General features: G+C 41.3%; 1 protein-coding gene across 9 annotated transcripts in view; it reads right to left on the bottom strand.

The window, feature by feature from the left end:
- LOC127576847 (pantothenate kinase 1) overlaps positions 1-23,868 on the bottom strand; it is a 66,507-nt gene that overhangs the window by 9,584 nt on the left and 33,055 nt on the right. For 7 of the 9 annotated variants that reach the window (XM_052027645.1, XM_052027648.1, XM_052027650.1 and 4 more), the window contains 3 exons: positions 23,147-23,499; positions 20,552-20,805; positions 2,636-2,812 (listed from right to left, as the gene is read on the bottom strand). In XM_052027645.1, coding sequence (XP_051883605.1) covers positions 2,636-2,812; positions 20,552-20,805; positions 23,147-23,499 — 784 coding nt within the window. Of the gene's footprint in view, positions 1-2,635; positions 2,813-7,931; positions 8,126-20,551; positions 20,806-23,146; positions 23,500-23,868 lie in introns of those variants that run through there. The other 2 variants (XM_052027654.1, XM_052027652.1) reach the window with 2 other exon arrangements.

The following is a 23,868-nucleotide window of genomic DNA, read 5'->3' as shown; positions in this document are numbered from 1 at the left end:
TATTATTTACTCATGTGCCACATCTTAAAATTAGTCTGGCTATCCCCAGATAATCAAATTACTAACAGTAGGTAAAGTACAGTGTTAATGGAAATCAAATAATCATTCCTGGATCAATAATAACAACATTGACATAGTATGTCATCTTTACCACAGTAAAACACTTTACAAAATTTGACTGAACTGTTTTATATACGATTCTCCACCAACTCAGAATTAGTTCACTGAACTGAGCTGCTTTTCCCCATCCATAGAGACGTTAGGAACAGAAACCCTCTTCAGCTTCTCCATGCAACTATTTTATTCTAAATCCACCTTTTTGAATGCATCACTTTTTACCTCATTGTAACCTAATGTACCCTTCAAGGTTTCTAATCAGGTTCCCTCTTAATTTACTTCCACTGAAAAAAAGCCCCAATATTTTCCATCCCCAGTCACATCTGGATAAATCTACACTGCATCTTCTCTACTTCCCATTATGAAGTGCTTAAAACTACACACAGCATCAAGGACGAAAATAAGCGATGTCCTCTACAAACTCAAGCACTGCCTTTTTTTATTCCATCTCTTGCTAGGAAATTAAATACTCCACTTCCTTCAGCAAGCTCATCTATGCGCCACTGACTTCAGAATCATATGACAACTACCAACAGTCTCCTTGGTCTCCTTTACATAAGATTTAAAATGGTGTACTTGCTCAATTTCTCTAAAATATTTCACTTTTTAAATTATTTGCCTCCTAGTCTACTGATTGCTTTCCTTTCATATTCTTAATGACTAATTTCCATGCCCTTTCCTCTGAAAATTAACTTCATTGGAAGATCTTAATATTGTTCACTTTACTCCCACGACTAGATCATTTGTTCTAGTAAATAAAAGCAGCCCCCAAAATGGCTGCTGTATTTTCTATATTACAAGTGTGACTATACTTCAAAAGTATGTCCAGCAGTAAAGGGCTTAGAGGCACTTTCACCACACAGAGTGCAGTGGTTCAGAGTAGTGATCCACCATTACCTTCTCATGGGCAACAAATGCCAAAGAAGCCTGCTTTATGCAAGTGAATAAAACTGCAATCATGAATATAGCTCACCATATTTTTCCCAGTCTCACTTCCTTAATTCCTAACCCTCTCCTGTTTGCTCAATATCCACACAGCCACATTACTTAACCTCTACTGGCACAGAAATCTGCCTTTGGTCACTTGCAATAACCTCTCAACATAGCAGAAGCTGACGGCTGTACTCTGCCTCTGACATTCTGTTCCATTGAAGTCATCGAATTCAAGTTTATTGTCGTGGGCATACATACCCAGGCTATAAATAACAAATTTATGACATTTGCAGCAACAGCAGCACAGTACATTAGAAACATGACAAACATAAATTACATTAACTAAAGTTATACAAAACTTACATGACAAAATAAATACACATAACAACATTAATGCAAGTTGAGGAAAATATACCACAAGGTAGAATTAGGTTTCTCAGGTCCGTTCAAGAAACCTGAATTTCTGCAGGAGAGCACAATATGCAGATGTTACCACACTACATGGTTAGTGTTTGCGACAGACGACAAATATTTCCTCCAATACTTCCATCACAAGCCTCTTGTGCATTACCATATTAAAAACATGTTTCAAAAATCCATGTAACCATTTTCTTTCTCTACTTGGCTATTTATTCAAAGAATTCTATCAAGTTGGTAAAGCAATTAGATCAAGTGCTGGTATATAGAATGATGGTCAGCATGGACACTGTGAGCCAAAGGGCCTGTTCCTGTCCTGTCTGTGACTCTTTGGCTCAGCGATAATGGGCCCAATTAACTTATGGCAGTTATACTCACTTTAGATAGTTACTTACTCAACATCACAAGTGCTAATTTAATGAGTAGTTTGCACTCCTAAAATGCCTCCCAACCACCACCGTCCAGAAATTCAACAAACTGATCTGTGGCATCTCATTTCTACAAGTAACAAATTAATAAGAGATTTGATTTCTTTTTTACCTACTTTTCCTTTCTACGTGTCTAAATGCAATCCTTCTTCTCTACTTTTGTTGTATTTGATCTGATTCCAATTCATCCCAATTTCATCAAAATTACTCCTTGTCTCTTAGATCTTATATGTGAAGTATATATCAGTGGTAATTCCATTATTTACCAAGCACTAGATGCCTACGTTTCTCATTCTCAACTTGGAGCTCCAGCAATTTACAGGGCAAAAAAGGGGAAAAGACTAATAGAGTCATACTCCAGTAAACCCAGCCTGCTCAGTGAAACCCAGCAATGTCCCGAACAGGTTCATATCAGTCAAAGCCCAGCAGATCTACTGCTATTTTCAAAGGCATAAGGGTAGTGCGCAGGACCTATTGACCACTGTGATTTCCATTCTTTGTAGCAATACCAATATGTATGATTAAAGAGGATTTTCCTTCTCCATTTCAAGTGTTCACATGGGCAGGACCTAGTTGTGAAACACATTTTCAGTAGTATACCACCAGCCTTTCCAGGAATTTCAGGATATAAAGGCAAGCCAACAGGCTACACTTCATCGTAATTCCCAACAGTTCCGACAGGACTGGATCATCACCACCCAATCCCACAACTGAAAACAGGCCAATCAGTAAGGAATTACCTGGAAGCTACTGCACATCCCAGTAGGCCAAATCGTTCATAATCTCCTCCATAGATATCTTTAACTAATTTATCCACATTGGTACTGTCTCCTTTTGCAGCCATCTCCAAAGCTTCTTCAAAGGTCTCACATCCAGTAAGCAGACAACAGAGGCCAAGGAAAGTTCCTCCACCGAGACTGTGGACAAGGGAAAACAAATGTTTATTGTGACATAAATGCAGGTAAAAGGCACTTAGAATGATTGCATTTATTATTTTCCAGATATATTTTATTGGGTTGCTTATACTGAATAGAGTTACTTTCTCGTAAAAAAAATTTTTGCTTGCATTCTGAAGGTTTACTTTGTCCTGATCACAATAATAAGTAATCACTGAGCAAAATAACCAATACTTAATAAGTCTGGCACCACACTAAATGGCAAAAGAAAACGTTTTTCAATGAAATTTGAAGTACAAATTATTTAGATTTCCAAATGTAGAAAGTACATTCCAGTTAGATAACTCATGGTGCAGAATCAGATTTATTATCACCGACATACATCCTGAAATTTGTTGTTTTGCAGCAGCAGTACAGTGCAAAGACAAAAACATAAAAATTACTATAAGTTACCGAAATAAATAGTGCAAAAGAGGAATAATGAGGTAATGTTCATGGACCGTTCAGAAATCTGATGGCAGAGGGGAACAAACTGTTCCTGAAACGTTGACTGTGTGTCTTCAGGCTCCTGTACCTCCTCCCCAGATGGTGAGGATTCTTAATGATGGATGCTGTCTTCTTGAGGCACTGCCTCTTGAAGATGTCCTTGATGGTGGGGAGGGTTGTGTCCATGATGGAGCTGGCTGAGTCCACAACCCTCTGCAGCCTCTTTCGATCCTGCACACTGAAGCCTCCATACCAGGCTGTGATGCAATCAGTCAGGATGCTCTCCACCATACACATGTAGAAATTTGCAAGTGTCTTTGGTGACATATCAAATCTCCTCAAACTCCTAATGAAGTAGAGCCACTAGCATGCCTTCTTCAGGACTGCATCAATATGTTGGGCCCATGATAGATCCTCTGAGATGTTGACACCCAGGAACTTGAAGCTGTTCACCCTTTCCACCGCTGACCACCCCCCCCCCCAATGAAAAATATGTAGGATTCTAGTACATCTCAGATAACCAAGGATTCCACTTCCCACTTCATCTAGCAGTTCTTGCTCACACTTCATTACATAGTGAAAATGATTTTACAATCACCTATATATAAATATTTACAAGAATATTCAGTTGTCAGTAACCATTCTAAATGATAACAGTTTGTCTATTTTTACCTCCTTTCTGTCCTGCAGGCTTTGATTCATTGCAAGGATGCATTGCCACAGGAATTAGTTGTGTTTCAATGCCATCTACCTAATTGGATGTTATTCATCTGACAGGCTCAACAGTAAACAAGATGGAAGATGGCAGATCACAGCCCGTCAAAAACTTGCACTGCTATAAAAAGGTCCCTGTCATCTACAAAGCTTGAGTTTAAAATTCTTGGAGACACACGAGACTGCAGATGCTGGAATCTGCAGCAACACGCAAAGGAGCTCGAGGAAGTCAGCGAGTCAGGAAGCATCTAACTGGTTGGGTCGAGACCCTTCATCAAGACTGGAAAGAAAGAGGGGAGATAGCCAGTATAAAAAGGTGGGGGGGGGGGGGGGGGGGGGAGGGGTGGAGCAAGAGCTGGCGGGTGAAAGGTGGAGGTTTAAAATTCTTGTCCTCCTGCTTCTGGCTTCAAAGCTGCAGCAGTCGAATCACATGTTTCTTGTGCAAACCCTTCCTTTTTAATTTTGGCACTTTTCCCAAGTCAGAGTGCTATTCAAGCCCCACTCCAGATACATGAGCACAAATTCTAGAATGACACTGCAGTGCAGTATAGTGGAACTACAGCATTGTCAGAGATGATATCTTTTGGATGAGAAAATCAACCAAGGTCTCATCAATTATTTCAGGTGGACTTGGCTATCCCATTATTAATTTCGAAGAACAGCAAGAACCCCCCCCCCCCCCACCAATTACTCAATTAACATCACCAAAACAACAGTCATTATTTCATTAATATCTTGCATTTCATGAAATGTCTGCTGTATTTTGGATATGACAACTATGATTATACTTCGAAAGTACTTCCCAGTGGTACCAGTGGTAAAGGGCTTAGAGGCACTTTCATCATACAGAGTGCAGTGGTTCAAAGTAGTGACCCATTATTACCTTTCTCATGGGCAACTAAGACTAGGCAATAAATGCCTAAGGGGCCTATTTTGTGTGAGTGAATCAGGTTGTAATTATTAAGCACTAAATAATTTTGCCATATAATATGTAACGAAAGGTTTAATATTTGAAACAAATTCTCCACTACCTGATTTCTAAGAAAATGAAGGAAAGAAGAAAATGGTTTCCAATTCTATCTGCTTATGTATGCCATCTGAATTCATAACTACTCAGAATAATAATACATTTTCCTGCTAGAACTATTAGAGAAGTCCATCTAAATATTGGTATTGGTTTATTATTCACTTGTACCGAGGTACGTTGAAAAACTTGTCTTGCATACTGATCGTACAGGTCAATTCATTACACAGTTACATTGAGGTAGTACAGAGTGCACTGAGGTAGTACAGGGTAAAAACAATAACAGTACAGAGTAAAGTGTCACACCTACAGAGGAAGTGCAGTGCAGGTAGACAATAAGGTGCAAGGTCACAACAAGCTAGATTGTGAGGTCAAGAGCCCATCTCATCGTATAAGGGAACCGTTCAATAGTCTTATCACAGTGGGACAGAAGCTGTCCTTGAGCCTGGTGGTGTGCCCTTAGGCTCCTGTATCTTCTGCCTGATGGGAGAGGGGAGAAGAGAGAACGACCTGAGTCCATTTTGACTATTGAGTCCACAGAAATGTCAGTCAATTAATAACTGAGACTTTAGTGGCCAATATAAATCAAATGACTAATCTTCGTGTTGCTTTGGCAGGGTTGAAAGTTTGTAATCCATTGAGGATGGGACAGTGAAAGAATATCATGCACCAGGTGGCGCAATTCCACACTTTTTTCTGTCACTAGTGATGGAAATTCCCGAAGGATAAAAATGCTTACACTCAATTTCATTGAAAAATCTAACCAAATTTCTCCCCAAATTCTTCAACCAACCAACCAAGTTCCAAGGGATTATGCTCTTTGTTGTTGCCATATAACAACATAATTCATATGCAATAACAACAACAAACAGGACAAATTATCTCTTCACAATTTTTCAAGACAAATAGTTTTGGTATGAGTGAAATCGATACTTCTGTCAAAACTCCAGCACCAAATGTCAGATGCCTTAGCTCCTTTTCTGTTGTGGCCCAGAAGGCAAGTTAACCGTCAACTACACGTCTGACTCGTGCAGAACATACACTGCAGATCCTCTCGGGTGCAAAACTGGCCTTTGGTAGTCAATCTCTGCTCATGTGGTGTGATATGTCTAGCCAAAACATACACTAATTATACACTGAAAAGACCATTTCCTGTGGCAGACTTCATATTCAAGATGGCACAGTCTCAGGATAGTGGACTGTTTAGGCAGTTTGTAAATCTTTGGCTTTCTCTACCCAAATACTTATGGAGGCATAGTCACTGAATATATTTAAGATTGAGAAGATGAAATTTGATATCCCCAGAATCGCTGGATGTCAGAGGAAAAAGTAAATATGAGGCAAGGGAAAAACCATGATATTGAGTGGCAGAGAAGGATAAAGGGCTCCAATTTCTTACGTTCTGAAGATTTATCGTGGTCAGAGATTTGGAAAAACAAGTGTATGATATTACAACATGAGATGACAGTCTGTGTAATTCACTTGCAGGTTTCAAGGTTAAGCAGCAATGATTTTGATATTCAAGATTTGATTGGATAAGTGGATGAAAGACAAAAAGAGGTGGATATTATCAGGAGTATTTACATGCAATGGGGGAACACAGACTGGGTGGGGTGTGGAAGGTTTCTGTAGTTAACATTTCTGCTTCTAGAACAAGAAAGTCAGACACAATTTCTATCCTTAGATCAGTCTCCAGTGACCCATGCCAGGAAGTTCAAGTAGAAGCATCAGCTGAACACAAGATCATACCCTACTATGCATCTGCAGAAAGGCAAGGTTCTCTAAGGTCACGGGAGAATGGGATATGTGGGAGAGATGTCAAAAAGTTGCTGATCCCCAAGGTAGAGTACAACAGAGCTAACTGTGAAAAGGAGCACAGAGGGCTGAAAGCAGAGGTTAGTGTTTGCATGAAATGTAAAACAGTAACCAGAAGTTTCTCAATAGTTGAGCAACTTAATGGTAAATTACACACCAGCCCCACTTAACTAATTTGCACTGTTTAATACATAACTTCAGCATTTCTATGTCTGCTATAGTAAACTGGCAGGAGAAATAAGATTAATACTCAATACTTTTGATCCTAACCTGATTCCACCTTCAATGAGCACTGCCAATAATGCACATACTGGTTATTTGTTCATTTCCGTGCCATTCACAATGCTCAATGGAGCCCATGCTCAACTTTTCAACATTCACTCTAAAATTGACTGAAAGACATATTGGTGTGCTCTGAAGAAATAATCAAGTGCCACATAAATGCAAGCTATTTTTCTTTCAAACACACAACACGTGTAAAATGCCAGAAGGATCTCAAAAGATCACTTACTTCTCACGTATTTCTAGCACTATCAATAACACATATTTCTTACTGAACAGCTTCATTTACTCATTACCTATTTATCTCCAAAATTATATGTCTTCAGGATTGTGGGGAGAGGGGAAATCCCCAAGTCATTAGGAAGTAAGGTGACTGCTGTTCGGATCAAAACCTGAGCTTCTCCAAACATCCCATAAACAGTTCATCAAGGTTAAGAAGAGGATCCACCATCCCCCTACTACCCCACTTCCCCCCCCCCCCCCAACTGTTCAAATACACATCTCCCAGGGAGATCACCTGCTTCTCCTAGCTGTCCAACCTGTTGTCTGGGCATTGGCCACTCCGAAAATTAGTTCTGCACTGAACTTCCTCTAACTTCTTTGTATGGTGAGCTGGCTACCTTGGATGAATGGCAATGTCTCAGTGGTTACGCAGGCCTAACAATTTCATAATATTCGATACATTCTATCTACATATTTCTACTAAAGTTTGAAAGTCCCAGGCCCCAAGTACAGGGACTACAAATAAGTCTGAAAAAGGTGTACATATTGAAAACATGCCAACCCACAATTACTGAAGATGAGAGTTTAGCCACTTACACAGTCATACTTCAGATAACCTCATTCACTTAGAGATAAAAGTAAATCCCTGAAAGGAATGTTCCGCATCATTTTGACCACTGTGCTAGTCTTCTGGTTCTTCACACAACCATTACGTTTTCAACTTCAGAAAAGGTTCATTCTGGGCAAGAACAAAGATCTCACGTGCCTCCAATACTTCAAACAACCTTTGCTCTCGTACACTCCCTACTTCATGATGTTTCAACTCTCCAGTGAATGCTGAGAGCTTGTATCTGGGAACTTCTCAGGACTCTGAACTCTCCACCCCGTGGGGACTTCACCATTATATTTATTATTTATTCCTTTGAAACCCAGTTGTTCCTGATTAGTCTATTCTGATAAGCAGCTTACATTTAGGTTTATTCGACATGCATACCACTTTTCATTTATTCTGCAATTATTTCCAACAGAACAGTTCAGCCTTTGATTTTCTAGATACCGTGAAGCCTCATTTATCATTTTAGAATTTGTCACCTTGAATTTAATCCTCCCCCGCATGGCACAGCATATTTATTGTAACCAATCATCCCAGCTGAAGCCACTTGGTTTATTGATTTAATTCTTTGCCATTTGTATAATTACTGATTTTCACTGCAACTTTCCAAGCCATTCCCAATCATTCACCAATTTATTTCTATGCACTCCAATTAACTATGCCTGTTAATGTCAAGGCAATGTGATCAACTGAGTTATTACCAACTGGGCAAACTTTAACGTTTATATCAAAGCCAAAGAACCAAAGATGTGTTTGAGGATTTTTGCTTTACACACAACTTATCAACCAAGGCATCAATGGTGTACATTGATTGGCCCTGGTTAGAAGCATTGCTGTTTGTATATTTGATAATATCAGATTAGAAAAGAGCACAAGAGAATCCATCTAGTATCTTTGCAGTCACCTGATATAACAGTTATTGATAATGGTAGCTGTAATCATTCAATCTACCAAAATGGCGAGGAAGCCTTTGACACAAAGTTTTGTGATCTGATCTGCCCAAGTATGCTAAATTTACCACATCTCATCACAAAATACTCACACAGTGTATCCCAAAAGAATACTTTAGATTACATTTGAGTGCATCAATACTTCATTTCTGTGGGCAGGCACGGTAGTGTAGCGGTTAGTGTAACGGATTACAGCACCAGCGACCTGGGTTCAATTCCAGTCACTGTCTGCAAGGAGTTTGTATGTTCTCCCCATGTCTGCATGAGTTTCTTCTGGGTGCTCCGGTTTCCTCCCACATTCCAAAGACGTATGGGTTAGGAAGTTGTGGGCATGCTAAGTTGGCGCCGGAAGCGTGGCGACACTTGTGGGCTGCCCCCAGAACACTCTACGCAAAAGATGCATTTCACTGTGTGTTTCTATGTACGTGACAAATGTGTTGGATGAAGAATGATGTACATTTTGCTCATGTATAATTAGTGGCAAATTCAAGTGACCACATCAGTCAGAAATATACTGGTATCAAAGCATTGAAGCATACAATTTAATGCTGGATTTCACCCACACAGTTACATTGAAGACTTTACTCAGCAGTCAGTGGGATGGGGAAAATGGGGTGTCCCAGTTGCACTTCTAGTCGCAAAATGGCAATCTTGGAAGCTATGTCGGCTCAGGCCGGGTTAGTACTTGGATGGGAGATTGCTTGGGAATACCAAGGGCCATAGGTTTTTAAGGGCTACAGGTTTTTAAGGGCTACCGGGACAAACCAGGAAATTCAAAGGCTGGTGAGCCTTATGTCAATGGAAGGGAAATTACTGGAGAAGGTTCTTAGGGACAGGATTTACTTGCATTTGGAAAAGCAGGCTTATTAGGGATAATCAGTATGACTTTGTATGGGGAAAGGTCCTGTCCCACAAGCCTGATTGAGTTTTTGTTTTGAGCAAGTGATATCGGTGATTAGCGAGAGTAGGGCAGTGGATGTTATCTACATGGACTTTAGTAAAGCAATTAACAAGGTCCCTCATGGTAGGCTGATCCAGAAGATCAAGTCACATGAATCCACAGTGAGTTGGTAAGTGGGATACAAAATTAACTCAGCCATAGAAAACAGTGAGTAATGTTGGAGGGGTGCTTCTCTGATTGGAGGTCTGTAACCAGTGGTGTTCCACAAGGATCAGTGGTGGGACATTTGTTTGTGATATACATGTATGTTATTTAAATGACCTGGATGAAAATATAGGTGATCTGATTAGTCAGTTTGCAGACAACATGAAAATTGGCAGATTGAGGATAGTGAGGAAGGTTGTCAAAGGATACAGCAGGATATAGATGTTTTGAAAATTTGGGTAGAGAAATGGTAGATGGAGTTTAATTGAGGTGTTGCAGTTTGGGAAGTCAAACGCAAGAGGAAAGGGTAGCGTACAGCACGCTTGCCTTCATTGTTCAGGGCATTGAGTATAAAAGCCAGGAAGTCGTGTTGCAGCTGTATAAAACTTTAGTTGGGCCACATTTGGAGTAGTGCGCGCAGTTTTGGTCACCACACAACAGGAAGGATGTAAAGGTTTTGGAGAAGGTGTAGAAGAGGTTCACCAGGATGTTGCCTGGATTACAGAGTATTAGCTACAAGGTGAAGTCGGACAAACTTGGATTGTTTTCTCTGGAGCATCAGAGACCTGATAGAAGTATTTAAAATTATGAGAGGCATAGATAGGGTAGATAGTCAAAGTCTTTCTCCCATGGGTGGAAATGTCAAATACTAGAGCACATGGCTTTGAGGTGAGAGGAGCAAAGTTTTGCAAGGCAAGACTTTTGTTTAAACAACAAAGTAGCAGGTGCCTGAAATACACTGGCAGAAGAGGTGGTAGAAGCAGATACAATAGCAATGTTTAAGAGGCATGTAGACAGACACATGATCAAGCAGGCAATGGAGGGATACAGACCACGTGCAGGCAGATGGGATTAGTCAGATTGGCATCATGGTCAGCACAGACATGATGGGCCAAACAGCCTGTTACTGTCTATGTTCTGGGTAATTTTGACTTGACCATCATTTTGAGAAACTGTTCAAATGTCTCAAGAACAAGCTGCCGTGTTAATGGAATACCAAAAAAGTCTCAAGGCTGTTGTTCACTGAGTGCGGGGTTATCAAGCCCAGGGAGGTGTAAATGACAGAAAAGTAGAACTCCAATATCAGGGGCATTAAACTGGTGCACAAGCTCTTCACCTGACAGCTAAAGGTATGAGGTTTTTCCTGAGGCAAGGAGCCCTTGGAAAACTCATTTCTTGTGCAGCTCACAGATTAAAACAAAGGTTCAATTTTCTGCTTGATGGGATGTGCCCCTAGCACAGTGCAGACATGCAGTAGTCAGAAATTCAACTGGATTTTCCATTTTGCCTAATTCTTACTCACTCAATCTGTGTGGTTTAAATCCTCTACCCAGCCTAATGTGCTGTCACATACAAAATACAAGTACCTAGATGTATTCAAATTCCAATTTTACTTTGTGAACCCACCCATGTAGGGTGGGGGAAAAGAGCAACCCACCGAAAGTAAAGGAGCTTGTAGGGTTCAGTTGCTTAAAGTACGCTTTGGGTGTTAATTCATTCTAATTTTTTTTTAAAAGGAGTTTCTTTGGTAAGATCTTTATTAGTCACATGTATTTCACTGTGTGTTTCGATGTACATCTTTTTGTGTAGGGTGTTCTGGGGGGCAGCCTGCAAGTGTCGCCACACTTCCAGCACCAACGTAGCATGCCCACAACTTCCTAACCCATACGTCTTTGGAACGTGGGAGGAAACCGGAGCACCCGGAGGAAACCCACACAGACACAGGGGGAGGATGTACAAACTCCTTACAGACAGCGGTGGGAATTGAACCCGGATCGCTGGCACTGTGAAGCGTTATGCTAACCGCTACACTAACTTGCGGAATACAAAATGGAAAATCACTTGAATTCGACTCTAGTTGTGATAGGAATTCTGCTGAGAGATAACTATGAATGAAAAACAAGTGTGAAAAAGTTCTCTTCCACTGCAAACATCTTACTGTGGCTCTGTCAGCAACAATGCATCTCAATGCAGACTAACATGACGTGTGCCAATTAACAGATCAACAGGCAGAGAATATTTTTAAAATATACAGATTGCTCTGTTTATTAGTTGCTGAAGTGCAGTATGAAAAAACTGTTTGCCAATGAGACCAGTTAACATCAGAAGCACATTGGCTGAATGTGCCACCAACTCATCCATAATTTCCATGCAAGCACCTTCTGACAAATGCACTGAACTGCTAACTCTTTAAGCCCCCTTTCTAAAACTAGAAGGAACACAACAGCTGCCATTGATTTCAGCACACTTTTTGATTTAAACTGATGGTTAGTATTGAAGAACCAAAAAAGCAGGCTCTTGCTCTTCCTCCAGTGTCACAACTTTCTGAATTTGGAAGAGGCTGTGAGAAGCACGTGTCCAGTTATCTCTAATTGTAATTGGTGGATCCTCATTTTGTAATGAACATGCACTTCAATTCTTTAAAACTTTATTCATACAGCACCATAATAGGCCCTTCCGGCTGAACAAGCCTGCACCGCCCAATTACACCTATGTTAACCTACTAACCCAAACGTCTTTGGAATGTGGGAGGAAATGAAAATACCGGAGAAAACCCACACATAGGGACATAGGTCTAATTGGGCCAAGTGACGTAGTGGGTGGTTGTCAATAATGAGTGGTGGTGCGGAGGGGAGGGGTTTGGGATGCTGAGTGAAAAATCGGTTACTGTCTTCAACACATGGTCTATGAATGAATGCCCCATTTTATCAAATCTATTGGAAAGGATTTTGAATTATCAGACACGAATAGCAGAGATCATCTGATAAGAGTCGCAGCTTCAAACTCTGCAAAGCATTAGGGAGGGAGAGAGTTATGTAGATGCTGTGCATTGGGAGGCAGTCACCCCCCTTAGAGCAGGTACTTCTAGGGTCTAGGAGGCAGATAGATGGGTGAATGTCAGGGGAAAGAAAGAGAAAGGGAACAGGCAGGCAGAGCAGAGGACCCCAGAGGCTGTTCCCCTCAAAAGCAGGTTTTCCTCTTTGGATGCTGTTGAGGGGGATGACCTACAGGGATCAAGTGGCAGTAGCCAGGTCTCTGGCTCTGGGACTGGTCCTGCTGCTCAGAAGGGAAGGGAGAAGAGGAGGGCAATAGTGATAGGGGACTTGATAGTCAGGGAAACAGATAGGAGGTTCTGTGGACATGAGCAAGAATCCCAGATGGTATGTTGCCTCCCAGGTGCCAGGGTCTAGGATGTCTCTGATCAGATTCACAGTATTCTTGTGAGGGAGGGAAAGCAGCCAGAAGTCGTGGTACATGTTGGTACCAACGACATAGGTAGAAAGAGGGATGAGGTCCTGAAAAGTGAGTTTAGGGAGCTAGGTAGAAAGCTGAAGAACAGGACCTCAAGGGTAGCAATCTCAGGATTGCTGCCAGTGCCACGTGATAGTGAAGGTAAGAATAGGAGGAGATGGCAGATGAATGCATGGCTGAGGAATTGGTGCAGGAGGCAAGGTTTTAGGTTTTTGGATCATTGGGATCTCTTCTGGGGAAGGTGGGACCTGTACAGAATGGATGGGTTACACCTGAACCCGAGGGGGACCAATAACCTTGCAGGCAGGTTTGCTAGTGTGGTTCAGGAGAATTTAAACTAGTTCGTGAGGGGGATGGGAACCAGTGGGATGGGTCAGTGGAAGAAGTGCATGGGGTCAATTCAGATCTAACATATAGAGAGGCTTTGAGGAAGGAGAAGCAGAGTATAGGGTATAAAAGTAGTGTATTTTGTCTGTCTTCAAAGTCCTTTAAAATGGACTTCAATTCGGCAAAGCTCTGGTCAAACTTTCTATCCAGATTAGAAATAACTTCCAAAGTAGGTTGGTCTCCATTACCTTTACCATTAGCTGACGCTTTCGATCTGGTGCTCATTTCAACAGTTAAAAATCAAAATTAAACTTGTGCCAGTATTGTAAAAGACTTAAAGAGTGGTAAATAAAAGATTAAAAAGTGATTGGAACAAAGCCAAGTTGTGACTTAGTCCATAGAGCGCCACCAATAGACTCAAGGGTATAAAAGTAGTAAGGTGGATGGGCTAAAGTGCCTTTACTTAAATGCAAGAAGCATTAGGAATAAGGGTGATGAACTGAGAACTTGGATAAATACATGGAACTACGATATTGTGGCTCTTGCAGAGACTTGGCTGTCACCAGGGCAGGAATGGATACTAATATTCCCAGATTTCAGTGTTTTAAAAGGGATTGGGGGGGGGGGGGGTGGAAAGAAGAAGGAGGGGTGGCATTACTGGTCAGGGATACTATTACAGCTACAGAAAGGGTGGATAATGTAGCAGGATACTCCCTAGTGTCAGTATGGGTGGAAGTTAGCAACAAGAAAGGAGCAGTTACTCTACTGGGTGTATTCTATAGTCCCCCTGGTAGCAGCAAGGATACAGAGGAGCAGATGGGGAGGCCGATTTTGGAAAGGTGCAAAAATAACAGGGTTGTTATCATGGAAGACTTCAACTTCCCAAATATTGATTGGCACCTGCTTAGAACCAAAGGTTTAGATGGGGCAGAGTTTGTTAAGTGTGTCCAGGACGGATTCCTGTCACGGTATGTTGACAGGCCGACTAGAGGGAATGCCATATTAGATCTAGTATTAGGTAATGAACCAGGTCAGGTGACAGATCTCTCAGGGGGTGAGCATTTGGCTGACAGTGACCACTGCTCCCTAACATTTAGCATCGTCATGGACAAGGATAGGAGTAAAGAGGACAGGAAAATATTTAATTGGGGAAGGGCAAATTATGAGGCTAAAAAGACTAGAACTTGCGAGTGTGAATTGGGATGACATTTTTTGAAGGGAAATGTACTATAGAGATGTGGTGGTTGTTCAGGGATAAATTTGTCCCAGTGAGGCAGAGAAAGAATGGCAGGGTGAAGGAACCATGGTTGACAAGAGAGGTGGAACATCTAGTTAGGAGGAAGGCGCCAGCATACATAAGGTTTAGGCAGCAAGGATCAGATAGGTCTTTTGAGGAATATAGGGTATCAAGGAAGGAACTTAAGAAGGGGCTGAGGAGAGCAAGAAGGGGACATGTTAAGGCCTTGGAGAGTAGGGTTAAGGAAAATCCCAAGGCATTTTTCACTTAGGTGAAAGCAGAAGGATGATGGGAGTAAAAGTAGGACCGATTAGGGATAAAGGTGGGAAGATGTGCCTGGAAGCTGTGGAAGTGGGTGAGGTCCTCAAATGACTATTTCTCTTCAGTATTCACCAAGGAGAGGGGCCTTGATGATACTGAGGACAGTGTTGGTAAGGGTAATATTTTAGAGCATGTTGATCTCAAGAAAGAGGATGTGTTGGAGTTGTTAGAAAATATTAGGACAGGTAAGTCCCCAGGGCCTGATGGAATATTCCCTAGGCTACTCCATGAGGCGAGGGAGGAGATTGCTGAGCCTTTGGCCAGGATCTTTGAGTCCTCGTTGTCCATGGGAATGGTACCGGAGGATTAGAGGGTGGCAAATGTTGTCCCCTTATTCAAAAAAGGTAGTAGGGATAGTCTAGGGAATTATAGACCAGTAAGCCTTAAGTCTGTAGTGGGCAAGCTGTTGGAAAGGATTCTTAGAGATAAGATGTATGGGCATTTAGAGAATCATGGTCTGATCAGGGACAGCCAACATGGCTTTGTGAAGCGCAGATCATGTCTCACAAGCCTGATAGTGTTCTTTGAGGTGACCAAACAGATAGATGATGGGAGTGCAGTAGATGTGGTCTACATGGATTTTAGTAAGCCATTTGACAAGGTTCCACATGGTAGGCTTCTTCAGAAGGTCAGAGGGCATGGGATCCAGGGAAGCTTGGCTGTGTAGATTCAGAATTGGCTTGCCTGTAGAAAGCAGAGGGTTGTGGTGGAGGGAGTGCATTCAGATTGGAGGGCTGTGACTAGTGATGTCCCACAAGGATCGGTTCTGGGGCCTCTGCTTTTTGTGATTTTTATTCATGACTTCGATGAGGGGGTAGAAGGGTGGGTTGGCAAGTTTGCAGACGACACAAAGGTTGGTGGTGTTGTGGATTGGGTAGAGGATTGTCGAAGATTGCAGAGGGATATTGATAGGATGGAGAGCTGGGCTGAGAAGTGGCAGATGGAGTTCAATCCAGAGAAGTGTGAGGTGGTACACTTTGGAAGGACAAACTCCAAGGCAGAGTACAAAGTTAATGGCAGGATTCTGGGTAGTGTGGAGGAGCAGAGGGATCTGGGGGTCCATATCCACAGATCCCTGAAAGTTGCCTCACAGGTGGATAGGGTAATTAAGAAAGCTTATGGGATGTTAGCATTCATAAATCGTGGGAGTGAGTTGAAGAGCTGCGAGGTAATGATGCAGCTCTACAAAACTCTGGGTAGACCATACTTAAGAGTACTGTGTCCAGTTCTGGATGCCTCATTATAGGAAGGATGTGGAAGCATTGAAAGGGTGCAGAGGAGATTTACCAGGATGCTGCCTGGTTTAGCAAATATGCATTATGAGGAGAGACTAAGGGAGCTAGGACTTGACTATTTGGAGACGAGGAGGATGAGAGGAGACATGATAGAGGTGTATAAAATATTAAGAGGAATAGATAGAGTGGACAGCCAGCTCCTCTTTCCCAGGGCACCAATGCTCAATACAAGAGGGCATGGCTTTAAAGTAATGGGTGGGAAATTCAAGGGAGATATCAGAGGAAGGTTTTTTTTACTGAGAGTGGTTGGGAAATGGAATGTGCTGCCTGGGGCGGTGGTGGAGGCAGGTACATTGGTCAAATTCAAGAGATTACTAGATAAGCATATGGAGGAATTTAAAATAGAGGGATATGTGGGAGGAAGGGGTTAGATAGTCTTAGGCGAGGTTTAAAGGTCAGCACAACATTGTGGGCTGAAGGGACTGTATTGTGCTGTACTGTTCTATGTTCTATGATCTGCAAGTATTTTGTTGAGGAGGTTTGGAATGTAAACTAATGTTCTTTGCACCCATTGAACATACAAGTGTATTGACACTGCTTTCTATGTACCACAGGCAACAAAGACTTCAGGCCTCTGTACTAATTTATTCCCCCCCATCCCCCCCATGATAAATTTACAAGCTTGCCACACCCCCACACCCTTTGTCACTGGCTTCCAAAAGCCATGGCCAAAGCAGAGGGAGATTTGTGCATTGCATGTTGAAATATAGAGTCATGGAATCATAGGAACATACAGCACAGCCACAGACCCTCTCGGCCCACTTCATCCATGCCGTCTGTTATGCCTATCTACGTTAATGCCTTGATTAGGCCCATATCCCTCCTCTGGCAGCTCATTCCAGACATTCACCACCTTGGATGAAAAACTTACCAGTCAGATCTCCTTCAAATTTCTCCCCTCTCACTTAAATCTATGTCCTCTAGTTCTAGATTTCCCTGCCCTGGGAAAAAAGATACTAGCCATCCTGTCTATGCCTCTCATAATGTTATAAACCTTTTAGGTCACCCCTCAGCCTCCTCCATTCCAGTGAGAATAAACCCCTATCCAATCTCTCCTTATAAATACAGTCCTCAATTCCAGACAACTTCCTGGTGAATCTCAACTGCACTCTCTATTGCTACCATATCCTTCCTGTAGTGTGCTGACCAGAACTGTGATTAAATGGTGTCTAACCAATGTTTTGTACCACTGCAACATGACATGCCAACTCTTAAGCTCAATGCCTTGGCCTATTTTTCACTACCCTGTCCACCCGAGTCTCCAATTTCAGTGAGCTATGGACTTGCACCCCAAGGTCTCTCTCTACATCAATGCTCAAGGTCCCTGTGATTTATGTCACATGGTATAACACTCCCCTACCACAGGGGTAACACAATGGGACATTGACTAAGGAGTCTTGCATTCAGCACCACTGCTCTTGACGTGATGGTGTTTCAGTTATTTAAGGGTCATTGATGATGTATTTTAAGTTATTCATCACCTCAAACAAATCCTCTCTTCTTATTGAGTAGGCTCCCCAAAAATAATTTTATTATGGATTGGTTTTATTCCAACCCAAGGCAAAAGGTGGCCAGACAGATGAGGATACTGATAGGTGGGAGAGTGCCGTGGAGAAGTGGGAAGAGGGAAAATGAGGGTAAGACAGCCATACAGGGGAGATGAATGACCTTTTTGGGAACGAGGAAAGAAAAACAAAACTGGGCACGGTTCAGATGTCCCAATGCAAAGAATGAACCTGATCATGTCTCACAAGATAAGCAATTAGAGCTCCCATTATGATTGGGTGCAAGGGAGCACGAGCAACAATGAATGGCAGAGAATAAGAGGCAGACTATTTAGGTGGGTGAAGAGGAAAAGGGTGAAACTCTTTCAGTGAGGCATTTTGCTGGATGTGTACGTAAAAGAAAAAATCCTGTTTAACAGGGCATGATGACATCAGGCAGTACATTTCCCATGGTGCTGCTTATAGAAACAAAGAATAACCATCGCGCATGCAATGATAGGAGTACTGTACAACATTACATATGTTTATTTTATAATGAGGATGCTGTTAAAAGCTTCATGACTACCTTAACAATTCTCTCAGGTACAGTAATATTGTTCTTTTCCAGGATTATAAAAATTCTTTCCAATATTTAACTATGCAAAATTATCACTCAGATAAACCACAATAAAAACACTTGTGATGTCAAAACTGTGTCTTTCCCATATGATCTTATGTATGCTCAGCCAACCTCAAAGGGAGACGGAAACACTTAATAAAGGAGCCATAAATAAACTGTTACTTTATTTTGTAGATAGCTTGTAAGCATCCAAAGTGACAGATAAAATCAATATCTCGTTTCAACTCTCCGTATAGCCCCTGAGAGGAAAAATAATGGCATTACCAAAGCTCAGTCTGTTTCGTTGAAGTACCTTCCTTGTTAAACCTTCTGATCTTGACTGGCTCCAGATTTGAAACAGGTCCTCTTTTCAGTCGGTCAGGCAGCTATAAAGCTATTTACTTCATATGCTTCTCTTTATTTGCCCATTTAATCATTTGCCATCAAATTAGTCAACTAAAATACTTACCTCAGCTCCACGCTCAGATGTGGATTTAAAGGAAACTGCATCTGAGCAGAAAGAATGGGTTGCAACTTGGTTTAATAGACAATGGATACAACAATAACATAAAGCACCCAGTGAGCCAGGACACCCGTGAAAAATCACTACTTTCAACCAACACCTAAACATATCACCACAAAAAAGACCAACAATCCTGAACGGTGAAGAAATCTTTTCTTTCCTAACATAGAAGACAGTGAGGAAACATTGCTGCTGCTTAAGTGTTATTATACTAGACTCGAGAGGAAGGTTTAATTGCACACTTGGAAATTTAGACTTTCAGAGAAACAGGAGACCACAAATGAGATATGAATGGAGTAACAGAGGAGGGGTCCAGATGCTTTCTCCTCCAAGCCCTGGAGAATGCAGCAAAACTCCGTAAGGTCAGGAATGCCCAGAGACATTTCTAGTCAACTTGCTTATTATAAAATGTGTATCATGTTTTAAATAATGATTACATATACTACACTATAAGCAGCAAATGTAAGTTGTAAATGTTTTGGTGATTACCTGAAATAAGAGCATTTTAAGTGGCTGCTTTTGGTGGGCCCTTTATTGAACTGATATTTCATAGATCCTTGTGTACAATATATGATGATGTATGTGGATTTTGCCTTTCTGCTATGGACCAATTGCACTATCCATAGATTTCAGTGTGATCTTTGAAATGTGCAAGTCTTCATATAGGGATTGGATGCAAACATTCACTTATGAAATTGCCAGAAGCTAATTATATTGATTGACAACAATAGTACACATCTTCTGCCACAATCTGTATGTGCTTGCCAGCGCAAGTGGCCATAATTGGGCAACCTTCCACTCAGGTCCTCAGGTCCAACGTGGCTGCATGAATTTCCAACTCTCAAACTGAACTTGTGTCAGATTAAATTGGTGCAAGTCCACTGAAATTAATGTGAAAAATAAATTGCTGCCGAAAGGCAAATAAAGCTGTTTATTTAATTAGGTCAGTGTGTATGTGTTTTAGTCTAACTTGAATTTTTTGAAATACATCCCAAAAGATTTTGAATTTTTGAAAATGATTGACAGGCTATCAAAGCCATCCTGTAGCACAGCTGGATACCCGAGGTGGAAGAGCCCCTGCCTTACCGATGAGCTGGGAGCTGGTGTCCCAGCAGAAGATTGGACTCAGGCTCACCCTGGAAGATGCAGCATGGTCTAAGCTGTAAGTGACCAGTGTTCACAGGATAGCAAAAGATCAGGAAAGGAAGAGGAAGAAAGTAGGTTATGCAAAAGATTTCAGAGTTGGCCCTGTCATTTTGTATTATGTGGTTGTTATTAAGGGATAAGATTTTCCCCCTTTCTAAAAAGAAAATCCATCCTCATCCCAGCTCCCATTCAGGAAGGGAACATAAATGTAGAATGTTACAAGTCAAAGACAAAACAATTTGAAGTTTTAAAAGGAACACAAATGCACAAGATTATAGATCCCACTTTATCATTTTATAAACACAAATAGCAATGTGTCAAGTTTATTAGCACCTGCGTGCTTACCTGGTTCCAGTCACCCTTTTGTAATTATCTTTAGAATAAAGAGCCAAGATACTGACTCCTGAACCTATGTTGACCAGCAACATGGGGTAAGGGTTATCCAAGCAATACGGTTTTTTCTGGCACTGGTCGAGGTCAGTGGGTTTTTCAAAATAGTAACACTCAGACTGGCCATTGTACCCAACGGAATCAATGTAAAGCAGACCTTGGATTAAACAGTCCAACTCATCCAGTTTGAGAAGCTGCAAATCAGCCATCTAGAAAACAGCAACAGCAAATTAGCAAATGCCTGTGTGATTACCATTCTCAGCAAAGTACTATCAAAAACTTAATGCATAAATACATAGTCTGAATCTTCGCAATTAAGCAGTTATACAGTTATTTAAATAAAAACAGAAATAGCTGGAAATACTCAGCCAGTCAAGCTGCATCTGTGGGAACAGAACCAGGGTTAATGTTTCAGGTTGAAGACCCTTCAAGAAGGAGACCAAAGAAACTCAATAAGCTGCAGGGAGGGTAGCAGAGGGTCTCTCTCTGCTGGGGTAAAACCATGGTGAGCAAGAAGATAAGCAGTACACAAGGTTATTTGGTCAATGAATGAATTGGAGCAGTTAGAGAGTGAGAACATAGACAAAAGAATGCGAGAGTTATGAAATGCAGAGCAGGAAGACATGCCCAGTAGGTCCGGCCAGGCATGTCCTCCACTCCCTGAAGAACAAAAAAAAACGAACTGAACCAATATCAGAGATGGATGACTGATACAGAGAGAAATCAAGTTAACTGAAGTTGTAGGATTAAGTCCAGAAGGCTGCAGTGTGCCCAGATGTAAGATGAGGTGCTGCTCCTGTAGATTGCATTGGGCGTCACTGGAACAGTACAGGAGCCACAAACTAAAAGGTCAGAGTGAGAGTGGGATGGAGAATTAAAGTGGCAGGCAGTAGGCAGCTCAGAGTTTGCCCTGGGGAGTGAACACTGATGCTCCGGAAAGCTGTCACCCAAATTGTGTTTGGTTTCTCCAGTGTAGAGGATGAATAGTACAATCAAGTACGGTGCACTAGATTGGATGAAGTACAAGTGAATCACTGCTTCATTTTGAAAGACTGTGTGGGTCCCTGGATGGCTGGAAGGGAAGAGGTGACAGGACATGTTGCATCACCTGTGATTGCAAGGGAAGTGCTGTGAGAAGGAGAGCGAACGGTTGGAATGGAAGAATGGACCAGGGAGTTGCAAAGGAACTGGTCCCTGTGAAACCCTGAAGGGGGAAGATAGGTCTGGTGAAGGTGATGGAAATTGCAGAGAATGATCTGTTGAGCATGGAGAGTGGTGGGGTGGAAGGTGAGGTCCAGGGGACTCTATCCTTGTTCTGTCCTGGAGGAGAGAAGATGAAAGCAGAGGCACAGGAAATAGATGAGATGCGGTCAGGGACTTTGTTAACAATCTTGATTTTCACATACAGTTTTTATTTGTTTTGCAAGGGAAGTATACTAGACCAAGCATACTTGGCCTGTATCTTTGTTGCTTTATTAATTCACAGAGATAATAGACATTCCCCTTTGGTGAGAAAATCAAAATAGAAACAAATGAAAAAAATCAAAATCTGAATGGTTCCTGCTGCAACTCCAGTGTACTCCCATGTTATAGCAGTTCAGGTAGTGGAAATTTGCCCTTACAGAAACCTTAGATCACAACCAAAAAATTTGAGATACGGGATAAAAATTCACTCTTGAAATTTATGTGAGGAAAAAAAACTAAATAAACACTAAATGCTACTAGACAAACAACAAATTTTGTCAATTTTTGTCAAGAGCTTGCATTACAGAAAGTTTTCTATTACTCCATTTTGCATTTGCAAACATTTAAGATAAAAATGTACATGTAACCTTTAGACTAGTGGCAACTAGAAAAATAATTTCATAGTTTTATATGATTTTGCACCATATGCATGGTCTCTTTTGATCCCTGCAGCAGTGCTGGTACCATGGAATGATGCAGGGGCACAATGACAAATAAAGGTATTAGGTTAGTAGGTAAAAAAAATAAGATGCCTCTGCATCTCTTGTCCATTGAAATTTATGATTTTGATCTACTCAGGGTTACTGGCAGGCCCACATTAGAAGTCATGACAATTTTGAGAAAGAATACAATATATTGTAATGGTGATCAGTGGGTTATCAGAGCAGAAAGAAAGAATGGTGGCAAATACAATTTAGTGCAAAGCAATGTTAACTGACAGAAAGAATAAAAGTAGGGCCTAAATGGCAAGATTTTGAAGAAATATGGTCAAGAAGATCTAGGTGTACAGACAAATAGAATTTTAAACATGGGAATTTAGGTAGGAAAAAAATCATTAAAAAGAAAAACATGTAAAGTTGATGAGACTATGGTGTGATTGTGATTCAGATCATCCAATCACAAGAACATTAGAACCACTGAAGGACACGCTGGAATGATGGGCTCTAATTCTGAAGAATGGCTTGATAAAAGTCAAAGCCCTTTCCACTGAAACAGGAAGGTTTGGTTAGGCAATCCTTCAGTCTAATAGTTTGGCAAGGAAAAAAAAACCTTTTGCATTTTTCATACTAAGGTACACTACCATACCTTTCTGAAGTCATCCTCAAATTTGTAGGCCCCACCTCCTGTGGCACACATAGTGGTGTGCAAACTGGAGAAATTTTTGTCTCTACCCATTTGAATGAACTTAGGCATGGAATGTGTTGGAAAGCGGATAAAATGTAAGTTCCCTTTGCGTCCGCACATGATCAAATTCTTCAGCTCCAGGTGTACGTCGCGAATCCCGGTATTTCCATAGGCTATGTTAGAGGTTAGGTACTTCCTAATGCTCTTCAGGTTCTCCACCTCTTCCTGCTCTTCTTCAGCTGTGATGTCTTTTGGTTCAAAATATACAAGTTTGACAAGAGTTCCACCAATATCCATTCCAAACCAAGGGAAAGCTAGGAGGGGGAAAAAAAGTCAGCATTATGTGGATCCACGTTAGCCTATAATATTGTTTAATTTATGCCATAATCAACAGTTGACATACAAAATCTATCAATTTCAGATCCAAAATGAGAAGCTATAATACAGGCTACCAGTATGTTACAGGGGGTGCATTCCTAGAAAATTTTCCGTAATGCAAAGTTGCATTATCTGTGCATGCATGAAGAATCGATAGTTGATAACAAAAAAATAAATTTTGTGTTGATTTACTTCCCACCTCCACCCATGAATTCCATGAGAGTGAATTTTATTCTGTATCTCAAATTTTTGGGCAGTGATTTGTCAATTCTCCAAGGACAAATTTCCATAACCTGAATGGCCGT

This window comes from Pristis pectinata, chromosome 12, assembly GCF_009764475.1.
Source record: "Pristis pectinata isolate sPriPec2 chromosome 12, sPriPec2.1.pri, whole genome shotgun sequence".
Lineage (NCBI taxonomy): Eukaryota > Metazoa > Chordata > Chondrichthyes > Rhinopristiformes > Pristidae > Pristis > Pristis pectinata.
This window is presented reverse-complemented; position numbering and strand designations above follow the sequence as displayed.